The following is a 15,552-nucleotide window of genomic DNA, read 5'->3' on the forward strand; positions in this document are numbered from 1 at the left end:
TAAACCAACTTCCTCGATGCAGCTTTTTAATATCTGTAAATACCTGCTTACTACCAAATATCGCTGTTTCCTACTAAGAGGTTTTTTATGTGTAACTCAGCTGCACATTTTTTTCCTGCCAAGAAACAATTCATAATAAACACAGAGGACAAAGTAGATGGATTCTAGAGCAAATAATCACATATTTTGCCTTTCATATACTTATGTGATGAAAGTAAAATAAACTCTTGGAAATTTTCAGATGTTTGTGGTTAAATATTTCAAAACTTATCAAAAGTCAAAGATAAGTTTGGCTCCCTCATGGACCCAGAAAATGGCTGGAATAAGCTCCTGACTTTCAAAATTTAAAAAAAATTATATCTTTCACCATTGTTTCCTAAGAGGATTTTGCTCTCCATTCTGTGTCTTCAGACTCTAAGGGGAAAAAATAATTGGGGAATTTGAACCTATTTGTTATCCATGGAACAAAAGAGGCAAGGAGTTGGCTCTCTCAGCTAGTACAAGTCAGTTCAACACTGGTTGGAGGCCAGTTGAAATTAGATGGAAGAGGGGGGTCCTACCCATCAGTATTTGCAATATTTACTGTTACAGTTGAGAGCAAAGCCAGATCAAAATCCAAAGCCACAAATTAAGTGATAAGTCCGCAAATGAAGATGTAGCCTTTTCAGAAATATTGTTTCTGATTGTCTGATGCTGCTGCTGCAGTCAGAAGTGAGTGAAAGAGTGCTGAAAAACAATCCTTAACATTTTTTTAAAATTTTAAACTAGCCTCATTACACCAGCCAGTGAAGGGTTATTCCAAAGCTCTAATTTCTTTCTGCTGAAGTTAAATTCAAGGTCAACTAGAAGATAAAGGCTACTGTAGTATGTCTCCAAGAATACCCTGCAAAATACTTTTAAATGGACTTTTTATTTAGTTTAAATATATATTTTTAAATGAATCACACTTTAACTGGAAATTGATATGTGGACTAGTTAATTGTCAAATTATTTAATAAAAAGGCCTTTCTATGCACACTCTAAAAGGTTTTCTACCATCATCATCACTCTGGTCTCAGCTTGTATTGGCTGGAGCTCTATAAGAGCACTTGTTGAAAATATAGTGAAGGATTATGACTTGGTGAGGGAGACTTGCAGGATTTGCTTCCACAGACCAATCTCATTCTTGTTGATGTCAGTGGCAAAACTCCCAGTGATTTCCAGAGAAGTAGGAACAAGAACTCATTTAGAGCCCTGGGAAGCTTACAGGAATGTCATAGCCTTAATGTATTAATGTCCTAGTTCATAGGAGTAGCCTAGTATTAATGCTAGTACTACTTCAAGCAAAATTGTCCCTTCAAAAATAGAACATTGAGAAATAACAAGAACAGCTTAGACGATAAAGGGGTATGAGGAAAGAGGGGGAAAAAAATCACTGCCTTGTTTAGCTGGGGTTTTGTATTTATAAATAAAGAACTGTGAGCTGTGAAACTGCTTGAGCTCTTAGTGGTTTGAGAGTCTAAAACGTGCCCTTAAATTTCACATCCCTTTGTCCTCTCTGACCTATAGCTTTCTGGGGAGTTCCAGGATACAGCCCATTCATTTACAAATCTCTGCTAAAGTGAAATATTTGTGATTTTCCTTATTAAACTGACTTCAATAAGCAATATGACCAAATCCTCTAGTTTTCCTCAGCACCTCTTGCACTAAGGGTTTATAGATATTTACATGTGCAATGCACATGGAATTCAGTCTGTGCAGAGGGCCGTAAGGGCATGAGGGCTACATATGACTAAAGCCTGTATGATGCTTTCAGTTCTCTCTCCTTGAATGTGGCAAAGTCTGTTTAGTGCCCTACTGATCCCTTCTTTAATTTCACCAGATGACTGGATAATACTGAGACCTACAAGATTTGATGACTTGATATTCCTCAAAAAGAAAGAAAAGAAAGAAACAATTTCTGGACAAAACCTGGAAGATCAGTTAGCACTTATCAAACAGCAAGCAGCACGGGACAATGAGACTCTACTTCAGCAAGGACAGATGGGAACACTCAGTGCTTTGAAATAATTGTACCGACTAAATGAATCTATTTAAGCAGTCAGCAATGATGTGGTGAATCTTTTCAAAAAGTTAGGGTGAGAAAAAATTTTAATAAGGCTGTCGATTCAGAGTAGAAAATATGGCCATTCTCTAGGAAAGTTTATTCTAAAACAAAGTAATATTTAAAGTAAATTTGAACATGCATTAAATGTTATGAAACAACTAATTCTATACTGTAACAGACTCAGTTGAACAAACTGCTTGAACTAAGAATGTTCCCTGGACACATTTTTAAAAGTTAGCAGAAAAAAGGTATCCACACAGAATATTGATTATCAAAATTACTTTTTCTAAAAAAGATTACAAAAACAGGGATTGTAGTTGCCTTTGGATTTAGAAGTGGTGTTTATGAGATTATATACTTGCTTTTTCTAGCTATTTAGAGTTCTATTTTTTCTCACAGCTACTAATGCTAATATCACTATTATAAACACACATCCAAAGAACTTCACAGTTTTTCAATCAAAAGTATTAGTTACTACCAAAGTTAAAGCACATATATAATGTCCACAACTCAGCCCCTTCTCTATTTATTGGAATAGCCACAGGGCATATTCCCCAGACATTTTCAGAATATCCTGCTCTCTCTCACCTCCATCTCCTCATTCTTCTTCCCTCTGCTATTAAGTCTTTATTTCACTTTATTTAACCCTGAGAAGTGTTTGAGCTGCAACTGGTTCTGAAGAAACACTTTTGTTTCTTGCCGGTCTCATCCAGGGCCCAGTGAAATTAATTAGGCGTTTTTCTATTGGACTTCAGCAAGCTTTAGGTCAGGTGCTACCAATGAATTTGTGTAATACATTTACACACAAAGGTATGGAAACTTGCACTCTGCAATAAATACAGGCTATTTGCCCTTGTGCCTATCCCAAGAAGGCAAAAAATTAGAAATGTCCTTCTAAGAAAAAAAACAATAAAAAACCCTTATACTTCTTGTGCAGAACAGTAGTAAACTGAGTTTTATGAGTTCTATCACAACCATATAAAACGCTTTACTGAAAAGACCACTGAGCTGGAAAAACTCAGGAAAAACTACCCTGAATTCCATGTGAACACTCATAAATCTGCCCCCCTTTTCTTTTTTTCCTAAAGCACATTTACCATAAAACTCATGTTCCACATCAGATTTCCTCCCTATTTCATAGCAAGTCCCAATATCTTACACAATCTAAAACATATAGACTTGAATTCTAAACTTTATTTCAGATGGATAGCATTACCACACAGGGAATAGGTTTGGGTTTCAAGCTCTGTATATATCTGCAATTTGCAATATCATATTATTTATTACCCTTCTTAAAGGTAATGAGGAATAAAATACAATGAACAAGAAAAGATATAAAGACAGTCATGATGTGGTTGTAAGTAAAGGAAATTTTAATATTTAAGTAAGGCCATTTGCCAGAGAACAAAGTCGAAGCTTCAAATACCCCTAAAAAAAATTACATTATATACATGGCAAGATACCAGTGTTAGGTTCCAAATCTAGTATCTGTATTTAACGGATGGGCAGAATAAATCACTCATACCTGAGATAAACCAAGATGTACCGATGCTGTTTCTGAGATGTACATTATTTTGCCATCTGATGCTACGACAAAAACAAAGCCATCCAAAGTCTGAAAAAGAGAAATATGCAGGGTAAAGAGCAAGCACTCTGTTTAAACCATTTACAGTGAAAAAAATTGTGAAAATTTTGGAGGAAGATTGCTATCCAACTTCAACAGCAGCAAATAGCAGCAAAATTTAAGGAACAGAACCCTTTATCCAATGCTGTTCCTACAAACCCTATGACACATGCACACATTGTGAAATCCAATTCATTCCCCCTACAGATGCTAGCTTTACTGCTTCACTTTAAGTTAACATTCTCCTGTTGATTCTGGTTATTTTAGTACTTAGTACAAATCCTGAGCTATGTGGTACTTAGGGGAAAGTCTAGCACTACGCAAGCCATTTTTTATGGTATAATTGGCAGACACGGCTTACCGCTATTTGCAATATATTTAATGATACTGTAAGCAATGTTTTAAATTTCTTTGACTATATTTTTAATAATGTCTTTCTGAACAGAGGGCTGTCTGCTATGTAACTATGCAAACTTAGGAAAAGAAAGTTAAATAAATCAGTTCAAAAATATCACACCTGAAGAGAGATATTTATGCTCATTAAATTATATACCTACATCCTGTGAATCTCGACTAATGGTAATATGCAGTGCAAACTTGAGATCCAATCCTACAAATTCTTATCGACGGGATATTGGCTGGAAGGTAAATACTACTTGTGTGGGTAAAAAATGAAATTTATTTTAATCATACAACATTCATACAAGAAAAAATAATGTGATGCAAATGGTGTAAGTCAGCCAAAACTGACCACAATTTGGACATACAAACTATCAGTTTGGGGGGTACCTTGATTCTTCAGTGCCCAGTTTGAGGCATTTTTTCAAGTGTATCTGATATCCTCAGTCAAAAAGTATCCATTATCTCTAACCAGTTTAGGAAGCTTTGATCAACACATACATATGAATATCATTGGAAAATATATTTGGAAGAGAAAAATAATTTTTACAGTACACATATAAAACAAATGCCTATTGTAATTAATCTTTTAAGTTACTGAACCAGGAGAGAAGCAATAAAATCCTGTATGCTTCATGCTTTTACAGTGTCGCCCCAATAAGAAAATATTCCAAATTTTTCTCTGGCCTACTAATGATTCTACAGCATGTAATTGAAACCAGATTACTCTTTGCCTTTACTTTTTTTCTTTTTTTTTTTTTATATAAATTAAATTCTGTAGAAGTATTATAATGGGAAATAAATTATTGCACCGTTAGCCATAACTTTGCTTTTAAGCACTGTCATCTTGCAATTCCTCTACCCAGTATCATAACTAGAACTGTGCCAGGGCTTCCATTACTACATTATATGGTGCAGCAGGTCTCTAACTTTCCTATACAGAAAAGTATATTGAAGCTGAAACTTCCCATGTAAGGTTTCAGTCTAAGAACCCTTAAAAAAAGTTTACAGTAAATGTGGGTTTATTAAAATGTTAAGCATTCACGATTCAGAAATAACTGAACTGTAAAATGAGTATTACAGGTGATTAGCACATAATGTTACTTAAGTTCATTTAATGCCAGACAAAATGTGAAATAGCTAACAGGGAGGAGGAGCAAGTGGAACAACAATGATTTTTATAACTAGATACGTATTTTCTAGACAGCTGATAGGACATCAGCTACTTAGAACAAAATTTTCAAGGCTAGGAATACCTCCACATGAGATAATTTTGAACTTTATCAATTCCCATTTACTACATGCGGTCAGTAAGGTGTGCTTCAAATCGCTCTGCCGAAAGCATGCTCTCTTTCTACTTACGGAGAACGGATGATATTTTGCGGGGCTGCAGTAACAAATAAATAACTGTGCGTGGCATTTCAGACGCCGGACGACTTCGCACGGCTTTCTCAGCTAGCCCACCCTGCCGCCTCTACCTCCCCCGGAGTACGCGGCTTGCTTCAGCCTGGGGAGAACGGCAACTACCTGAGGGGGCTACACTCGGCCCTCCGGCCGCAGCCAACGGCCGGGGCGCGAGGCGGGCGCTGGGGCCAACGGACGGGGCGCGAGGCGGGCGCTGGGGCCAACGGACGGGGCGCGAGGCGGGTGCCGGGGCCAACGGACGGGGCGCGAGGCGACCGCCGGGGCCAACGGCCGGGGCTCCCCCCGAACGCCAGCGGCTGGCGGGGACGAAAGGTGGGCGAGCCCTCCTGACGACTCGGCGGGGGGCAGCGGTCGCAGACCCCGAACAGAGTTTCTGTTGAGGTTTTTATCCCCAGCCCGAGCGAATAGTTAAAACAGCTCCAGCTCTGTGACCAGGAATTAACCTCCCACAATAAAAACGGCCGTTAAATGATTACGGTTTACTAGGTCTTTAAAATCGGGGGAGAAAAACCCTTGCTGTATTAAGTTCACATATAAAAAAATGGAGCTAAACGTAACTTCTTTTTTTTTTTTTTTCCCCGGCTGGCACACACGCCCCAGCTACGACTTCCTAAACTCCCCTACGCGGCGGGAATTCAGAGGAATTCCAGAGCAGATCAACGGGATTGTGAACAACGGCATTTTCAGGTGCTAACGTCCACGGGAGATCTAACCCAGATGTGCACCCCCCCGCCTCGGGAGCCCTGCGCTCCTTTAAAGGTTTCCCCTCCCGAGTGACGGCGGAGAACGACGACCCCCCCATGTCTGGCACCCCCCCAGCCTAAACGCGCTCCCCGTTGCCTCTCGCCGGGGGCTGCCTGCGGGACACCCCCAACAGCTCTTGGGGCGTCTGATTATCGCTTTTAACGGCTGGGAGACGCTTTGCGGGCACAGAGAGCCGATTAGTGACATGGTAAGCTGTTACTTCTACTAGTATCAAAGGCGAAAACGAAAAAAACAATTGAAGTGGTTGGTGTCTCAGTTTTCCTCCCCTCCCGGCCGGTGTGATGCTCGGGAGTAAGAGGAAAGCTTCACCCAGGCTCCTCTGGCGGTGAGGGGGAAAGGAGGAAGAGGAGGAGGAGGAGAGGCGGGAGGTTGATCACACCGCAACACCAGGCTTCCGATGCGCAGCGCGTACGAGAGGAGGAAGGCGTCCACTACCTGAAGCAAATGGGATCCGAGATCCTTGGCCACGTTATCCAAGGGCCCTATCCTGCTCGGCTGTCCCCAGGCGTCGCCCAGACCTGCAAGGGAATCAAGGAGCTGGTTAGAGAGGGAAGCGGAGCTAGGCCTGCCCGGCCTGCCCGGCTCGACGTGAGGGCTCGGGAGGTGGGAAAGGCTGAGTTCCTTCTACACACACGCGTGGGAAGGGAACTGCTCTTTTTCGGAGGTCCCGGCGACGGCACCCCCGCGGACCCGCTTTCTCCCTCCCCGGAGAGACGCCCGCCCTCCAGCGCGCCCCCAGGGAGGCGTCTGCCCCACCTGCTTCCCCCTGCCCGCCATGCCGGCACCGTCCTGCCAGCAGCACCGTGCCCGTACCCCGCTCCCCTGCCGCCGGGGTGAGGGAAGACTGGCCACACACTGAGGACCGGAGGGACGAGCCGCCGTGGAGGCAGGCGCGGATCACCCGACCTGCCCGCAGCCGTGCCAGGCACAGCCCGGGGCACTTGGCGCCCAGCGCGGGGTTCCCACACGGAAGGCACAAGGAGCTGCGAGACGCTCGCCTGTCTTCAGCTTCTGCCCCGGCCACGCGTGCTACCCGCGGGAGGTGCGGCTGGACGGCCCCTGACACCGGGCCGCGGGCCTGCCCGGCGCGGCCCCCCCGCCCCGCTGTCCTCCGCCCCTGCCGCCGGCCGGTGGGCTGGGCGGGAGCGTGGCTTGCGCGGGGGTGCCTGTGCCGACGACCCCCACGCTGGCCAAGGCGGGTCCCGGCTGCGGAGGGGGCTGAGGAGCTTAAAGAGGGCCGGAGCTCAGTCGGGGAGAAACTGCCCCCACGGCCCCTTCACTTGCGCACGGATGGGACCGAGCGATTTGCCGGCGCGATTGCACAGCTTCGCTCCCCTCCGCCCGCAGCCAGTCCGGCCCCAGACGAGCTCCGGCCCCGCTGACCCGACAGTCCCGACGTGCCCCCGCCTCTCTGCCCTAGAGCTGCCCGGCGAGCTGGGGGGAGCCCGTGTGCCCGGCACTGCCTTGATGACAGCGAGAGGTTATTGATAGAGCTATGTTGTAGGGGGCTTGGAGCAGGGGGGCTGGTCTGGGGTTTGTTTGTTTGTTTGTTTTTCATTTCCTCCACGCAAAGAAGGCTTGCACCAGCTCCCCGGTGGAGCTGAGACCACTACCCGTACCAGCCGAACAGCTGGAGACTCATGTCGGCACCTGAAGGCAGGCTCTGCAGTCTGCCATTGCCCGCAAGAACGCACAGATGGGGGGGTGGGAGGATGGGACCTCACCCATTTATTGCCTCCTTTTCGGAGATAAAGGAGAAAAAAGAAGACTTAAGCCCTCGGAGCTACAGCACGGCTTCTAAGAGGCCACGGAGCCCGAAGGGTGTTCCTGCCCGTGCTTCCCTGCAGCCGAGAGGCGCTGCGGAATTGCCGGTGGCGGGTGAAAGGCGGGGATGCTCGGTGCTGCCAGCACGGCGGTGCTGGCGCCCGCGGCGAGGAGACGCGGACTTCGCAAACACCCTGGCTCGTTGCGGCCGGGGGCGCCGGGGGTCCCGTCTGTAGCTTTTCGCGTGGGCACACACGCGGGCGATGGATGCACAGCCGTGCGCCCTTCATCCCGGGAAGCCTTCAGTGTCGCTGCAAACTGATGTGCAGCCATGAAAACGAGTGCCGCGTTTTCCCTTCAGTGCCCCCTCACCGACCAGGTGCTTTCAAAGAAACCTCCCGCCGCAAGCTTGCAGGGGCAAAGGCCGCTGCAGCGGAGCCCCGCTCGACTCCGTTACGGGAGGGAGAAGAAGTTGGCACCCAGGCGGAAAGCCCTGCCCTAAGCTCCGGCTTTGGAGCCGGAGCGTCCCGCCCGAAGCCATCCCGGATCCGCGCACCCTTTGGCCGAGTGTCCGCAGGTAGCCCTGGTCTAGAAACAGTGGGAGCCTTTCTGCCCGCTCTTGGGGCGTCCCTTGTGCCTGTCCACAGGATCTCCCACTGGAGGAACGGGGGGCGGCGGAGAGGACGCGTGGCGAAGCGCGGCTGCCCGCGGTACCTCCCCCAGAGTTTCGCCTCCTCCCGGTGCCCCGGTGCCCCGGTGTCAGCGGAACCTCGCCCCACGCCCCGCTCCCGCCGGGCAGGCACAAAGGAGCCTGCGGCTCCCAGCGCCAGGCAGGAGACCCGGGGGACCCTGGCCGGCCCCGACACCTCCTTGCTTCCGTCGCAAGGCAGTAGCAGCTACCCAAGGTCAGTCCCAAGAAGAGGCGTCTGTCTCCCCGCCCCGTGGCACTCGCTCCGGCTGCCCCAGCGGCTGTCTCCAAGCGCACGGTGTGCGGCTGCGCTTTATTGTTGGTAGGGGAAGGACACCTTCCCTCCGCCGAGAGAAATGTTTGGCCATGCACTGGGAAATTTGCTTTGAAGAACCAAACGAAAAGTCGCCCTTTTCTAGCTCCGTTTCCCAATTCGCAGTTCGGAGAAGGCTCCTAAACTTCCAGGGACCCGTCAAAATGTTCTTTCTGCTGAAACGCTGCTTCCCCTGGGGCGGAAAGCTTGAGTATCGCAGAGACATCCTGCAGTCTCTTTCCCGAGGCGGTAACAAATTCAAGCGATAGAGTCAGTCCTGGTGCTGCGCGGCTTGCCCTTATTTCGGTTTACTAATTGCAAATCTCGAGACATGGGATTGTAACCCTACAAACGGGGTTACACATAGCGGTGTAAAAACTGGCCTGAAACGAGCCCTAACTTTCCGAAGGACGAGGCAGATTTACTCTTTGAGCCACTCACGAAGACGTTCTTCAAGAACGAACAGTGTCCCTGCCGCACCCGAGCGTGGCCATCTGCTCCGTCCTGTCCATCACGGCTGGCCAGGTACGGTTTCACAGCATCCCCAAAATCTCCACTATTTTTGAGGTTCTTTCCTAACCCGGACTAAAAAAAAAGTCAGTTCCGCAGTTTTGTTCCCTTTGAAATTGTAAATTGGAGTTGCCATTGCGAACTCGCATCAAACGTAAACGCCTTTGGTGGATCAGCCCGGCATTCGTCTAAGCTTACTTTAAAGCCGATGATTTTATCATTTAATCCACCAGCAGATCGCTTTAAAGGTGGAAACAAAACGAATAAAACCTCACGTTCAGATAAAGGACTAACGCCCATTAACTTGTCTTCCCAGAGATTTGCAAGCGCGCAGCGTACGTCCTGTAAGCATATGGATGCAATACACTCAGACGAGCTGCTCCTACCCAGCCAGTAAATAACGCACATTTTCACTCACTGGACTGGAGCGGGGCCAAAAGAGCTGCTGATACAAAACGAGCGTTTCCTGCATCGCTTAAACGCGGTGGGAGTTTGCTGGGGTGGCCCCGGCCGGGAAGGGGTCTCCGGCGGGGAAGGCTGCCGGGTCTCTGACCGGCTGTGCAGCCGGTGCGTCTCCCGACGGGTCATTTCGAAGGAAACGTATAAAAATGCCCCAGTGCAGCACGAATTACCTGCGAGGCTGGCCCAGAGAGCCATTTCCCTGCGAGCGAGCGAGCAGCTGGCGCATCCTTCCTGCAAATGCTGGGGACCCCCTTGGGGGTGACCTGTTCCCCCGAGCGCAGCCCCTTTGCCGTGCTAGAGGGTAGGGGATCGCCTACAGGCAGCGGCTTGGGCGACCCCGAGCGCTGCCGGTAGCGGAAAGCCCGGAGAGCCGGAGCCGGGCTCAGAGGCAGAGCCCGCCCCGGCGGGCAGGAGCTGGCACGGCGAAGCGCTGTCTGCGGCGACGGTGACCTGCCGGCCCCAGGCGCAACCTCCTCTTTCCTGGCATCCCGCCGCCGGCAAACATGGATGAGATGAGCCCCTCTCCTTGTTTGCCCTCCATTTACTGATGTCTGTAACGACCGCCGGTCCCTTCCCTACCGGGACCGGGGCCATGCTGGGAGGGCAGGACGGGCACAGCGGGATGCCTGGCAGGCAATGCTGAGGGGGAAATGACCGGTCTTAGTCGCAGTTGTGCCCGCCAGGCCCCCATCGGGCACCGGGCGGCAGGTTCGGCCCCGACAACGGCGTCCCAGGGACAGAGAGGGGATTTTGCACAGGCACCCCAAAGCACGTGCTACCTTTGCCGCTGAAAGACGTGGGGGTTCTCACCCGAAAGCGTCCCCCTCCCTTCGGCAAACCCGGGGGCGATTTCCCCCCCACCGTCTTTTGACATCTCTGGCTGTTTTTCAAAGTACCTCAACATTCACTTCGTACCATTTCCCAGTTTCCAGGGAGGGGGGGTGACTTGAACTGTAATAAGATCTAGAAATATTTGGGAACAACTCCCACCTTTGCTCTCCAAATATATAAATTCATACACACACACATTTGAAAGCCCGGTAGCTTTTCTGCTTGGGATTCTGCTAAAAGAATTACTTAGCGATGTATTATGTTAAGTATCGGATTGCCCTGTAACTTGGGAGTATTTCCTTTGTGTCTACTGTATTGTTCCTCGGCTCCCCCGGACTGCATGGTCCCCCCGCGTTATTCAATAGCCATCTTTCACAAGGAACCTGGGTCAACTACAAGCGCCGGGATTTTCAGCGCCGCCTCTCCTGGGGCATTTTTCCCCAGCGCGGTTGTTCCTCCCTCGGCCGGGAGAGCAAGGGGGAAATTACCGGGGGGACGGCGAGCTGCCAGCCCTGGCACCCGCCGGGGACGGGGCGGGGGCAGCCCCTGCCCTCCGTCTAGCTTTGGCTCCCTCGTTTAGGCGAGACCCCGGGTTGGATGGGGAGGGGGTGGCCGGTCAGCCCGTAAGGTGGGGGAGACAGCGGGGCTCTGGGCGAGGGGCAGAGCTGACACCTTGCCCTAAACTCCGTCTGCAGCAGGGGGGGAGGTGTCTCAGCCCCGACGGCACAGAGGACCGCACCGCTTGACGGGCGGGTCCGAGGGGCCGGGACGGGTCTGGAGCCGACGGGAAGCCCCCGGCCCCGGCCGGGATAACCTCTGCTCGGGGCGGCAGGGTCTCACGCCGGGGTCCCTCTGGGAAGGAGCAAGGCTGCGTTAGCTTAACTTCGGCGGGGATGTACCGGCCCGCGCGTCTCCTCTCTGCGGGCTTCAGCGTCACCAGCTGGAAGGGCGGCCGAGGGCTGGGCGATGGGAGCGACGGACATAAAGATCAAGACTTTAGTTTAAAAAAAAAACAAAAAGGGAAAAAAGCCAAATCCCAGAGGAAAAAAAAACCAACAAAACAAACAAAAACGCCCTCCAGGACAGCCGGACAAACCCAAACCCGGCTCTTCCCGGCGAGGCAGAAACGCCAGATGATGTTAATAGGCCCAAAAGCGGGCGCACGACAAACAGCGAGGTCCCGGGCAGAGCCACAGCTACCACGGCAGTGACCCCCGCCCTCCCTCCCGCCCTCCCCGCCGGGCGGGAGAGGCCAGAACGACCCCGCCGCCACCGCCCGTCTCCGCACCGGGGAGCTGCCGGCCTCCGCCGCCTGGGAACGGCCGCGCAGCTCCAGGGAAGCGCTAACGGCACTTTTTGTTTTAGTAAGACCTTTAATGCCACTATTAGCGGTTATTACAATAGAGGCACGGTTTCGTAGAGGGATTACGCACCCCGCCGGCTCGGGCTTTATTTATTTATTTAATTCATTAATGAACCTCTTTCGACTGCGTATGAAAATTAGATGAAACCGCTGCAATTCGCCTTGATTTTCTTAAAATATGCATTCACGGCCAGGTTTAAAAAGGGACTGAAAACTCCGTATGCTCCTAGTAATTTCTATTGTCCGCGTCTCGAAATAAGAAACAGGTCTAAGATCTACCGCTGGGTCATTTTATTTAGACTATTTTGTACAGCGCACATTATCTTTTGGGTCACTTGTTAATTAGCTCGTTCCCATCCGGTTTAAACATCCATAAATGTGCAGTTTTAGGGTCAGTTTTGGAAACTGCGTCGGGGATGGGGCAGGGAAAGAGTCACAATTTAACCAGTCTGCCATAACCGGGGGTCAGAGAATCGCGGTTTTAAAACGAAATTTCTTGTCGCGTCTCTTTCGTTTGCTCATTTTTAGGAAAAAAAAAATACTGACAGTCAAGAGAGAAGAAGTCCCGTGGTGTATTTTTGTTCTACAGTAACAAATGCCTTGGCAAAAAATCAAAACACAAGAGAAGACGATCTTACAGAGCGGGAGCGCGGGGGAGGCTGTAGGTTGTTGTCTCCTGGACTTTAATTCATGAATCTGAAGGTCAGAGCGAAACCGCACGGCAAAATCTGTGATATCGGAGCACAAAATCGTGTCTTCCAGGGCTTGCACTTTGAGGGGAGAAAGGAGCTGGAATATAAATCTCCTTTCACTCTCACTTCTTTGAGCCTGACCGGGCGCCTCCACGGGGGGATCCGTAAGTTCAGTCCAAAATGTGCATCTTCGGGAAAACCCTGGCCAGGGTGAGCAGGGGAGACCTGTCTGAACCCCCTTACAAGCCCTGTCGAAGCACTGGGACCAGACACCTCGGTGAGGGTCTCAAACTTTTCCTAAATTATGTGTCAGCTCGCTCTAGAAATAAAGCGGGTCGGGGAAGCCATCCACCGGAGTTTTTAAAAACACAGCCCTCTCTCTCTCTCTTCCCCTCCAGTCTAGACAGAGCTGGAAGCTAGTTTTATAGCTGGACAACATTTCTGATCACGCTGGCTGCAGCTACCCCGGGCCTTAGCACGCATGCTGGAGGCGTCTCAGGCCTGCCCTCCTGCCACCGCGGGCTGGAAGAAGTAAACTCCCTTGAGCCTTGCGGGGGGTGATGCCTCGGTGCCGGCCACAGCGGCCACGGCGGCCCGGGGCGCTGGACCCGCTGCTCCGGGAGCAGAGGCCGGCGCGTGGCGAGGGGGCCTGTTACTTGCCCACATCTATTTCAAGCCCCAGGACCTCGGACGTGGGTACCACCCCCCCCCCCCATCGGGTCCAGCATGCTCGAACGGGGGCTTTCCCCCCGTCTCGCTGCCCACAGAATTTAAGGTGCCGTGCCGAGCAGCCCTCTCGGGCTGTTGGGCTTCCTCCTCTCCCCTCCCAGTCAAGCCAACTGGAAAACACCAGCCGGGTATGGGGGGGGTGGGGGTGGGGGAGGACCCCCCTCCCCTTCTTTTGCTCACAAATTCCGAGGGAAGGGAAGAGAGGGGCAATGCAGGACCGTGTGCCCTCGGGCAGCCCCCTCCCGCCCGGCACCAAACGCCCTACTGCAGCCGGCGGGGGAGCGGGCACTGCCCGCGGCCGCCTCTCTCCGGCTCCCCCCTCTGCCCTCCACCCTCACAGGCATTAAGCGCACGGCTCAGGGACCGGAGACAGTTATTGCCCCGGCCTGTCATCCCTGGATGCAAAGCTTTGGTTTTAAACGTATTTCCATCCGTACTTAAGACGATGAAAGATCAGGAATTCACTGTATGCATTTAAACGTTGCTCTTAATAAGCAGAGTGTGCGGAAGCGCACGCCCGGCCTGTTTAAGGAAGACAGACACATAAAACACACCCGAGCTGTGGGTATAAACCTGCTCTCGGGGTTGCCTTGTTGCTCTTGAGGATCAGTAGGGCTGGAAAAGCAGGGACACACTCAGCAGCCTCTCGAAACGTGCCACTTTTCTTCCCTCCTAAATCAAAGCCATTCGGGGGTACGTTCCCCAGCAAGGGCCGGCGAGCGGCCCCCCGAAATTATGACGCGCTATTTCTCACCGGGAATTTTCCCGATGGGGGATAATGGCTGGAAATTGCAGCGGAGCAGCGCCTCGCTTCCCCTTGCTCCGCTATGTCGGCGTGCTTCGGCAGCGTACGCTAAAGGAGCCCTGGCTTTCCGTAGCACTGCTAGTATTTGCTCTCGAAATTACTGAATTAGATGGCCTTAACGGTAAGCTTTTCTCGGTTTGGGAGTGGGTTTTTTTCCCGCCCCCTCCCCCTTATTATTATTATTATTATTTATTTTTTTTAACTTGCAGGCTTTTAATAAAGCTCCTTAGAAACCGCGACGGAGAGCAGACCTTCCAGTCCGGAATGTACTAATTCCTTCACCCCCCACCCCCGTCCGGAGAGGCACAAACAAATGACAAAGGGGGGAGCTGGGCTTTATTTAGCCACCCGCAGACACTAACCGGCGTTTCATTTCACGCCTCCCATCAGCTCAGCGGCGGCACGGAAAGGACGGGCGGCCGACGGCTCCCCCCGGGTGCCGGCCGGCTGCCTTCCCTCGCCCAAAGCGGCCCCAGCCGTGCGTCCTTTCGGCGCTCGGGGTGTAGGTGCGAGGCTGGCCGGGAGGGTGTTTTCTACCAGACCCCGGGGGAAGGAGAGAGCGGTGTCAGGCCTCGTTGCTGCGTGTCTCCGAGAAGAGCTGCAGGAGCCACCGACGCTCACCGCCCCGCACGGCCCCGGCTCCGCACGGCCTCGGCCGGGGGGCAGCGGGGTCCCGGACCCGCTCGGGGGCAGACTGGGCTCGGACTAGCCCTCCCCGCTCTCCCCGGCCCCAGGAGAAGGCGGAGGGCCTCGTTGCGAAGCCGCCGCGCCTTATTTCCCAGCCTGCTTCCCTACCTCCAGAAAACTCCAACCAAAACAAAATAATAACAACACCCACACTATTTCTTCCCCCAGGCCGTGCCTGGGCACCGGCAGGAGCGCCGAGCCGAGGGGCCTCCCTCGGGGGCCGGGGCGGCTGCCTCCCGGGGCCGCAGACACCGGGCACGGCGGAGACGGCCGGAGCCCGCTCTCTTCGGGACGGTCCCCCCGAGCAGACGGAGCTGAACCGGCGGCGAAGGAGGAGGGGGGAGAAGGGGGGGATTCACCGGACGGCTCTGCCCCCCCGCCGCCGCCGGCCGGGCTGCCCGCCCCCGCT

At 51.6% G+C, this 15,552-nt stretch overlaps 1 protein-coding gene across 1 annotated transcript in view; it reads right to left on the bottom strand.

Annotated features, from left to right (window-relative positions):
- SIM2 (SIM bHLH transcription factor 2) overlaps nucleotides 1-15,552 on the bottom strand; it is a 59,507-nt gene that overhangs the window by 43,324 nt on the left and 631 nt on the right. Inside the window, exons 2-3 of the mRNA XM_059824608.1 lie at nucleotides 6,735-6,817; nucleotides 3,612-3,701 (exon numbers count right to left, since the gene is read on the bottom strand). Of these exons, the coding sequence (XP_059680591.1) occupies nucleotides 3,612-3,701; nucleotides 6,735-6,817 (173 nt within the window). The remainder of the gene's footprint in view (nucleotides 1-3,611; nucleotides 3,702-6,734; nucleotides 6,818-15,552) is intronic.

The sequence above is a fragment of the Gavia stellata genome, chromosome 1, assembly GCF_030936135.1.
Source record: "Gavia stellata isolate bGavSte3 chromosome 1, bGavSte3.hap2, whole genome shotgun sequence".
Taxonomy (NCBI): Eukaryota; Metazoa; Chordata; class Aves; order Gaviiformes; family Gaviidae; genus Gavia; species Gavia stellata.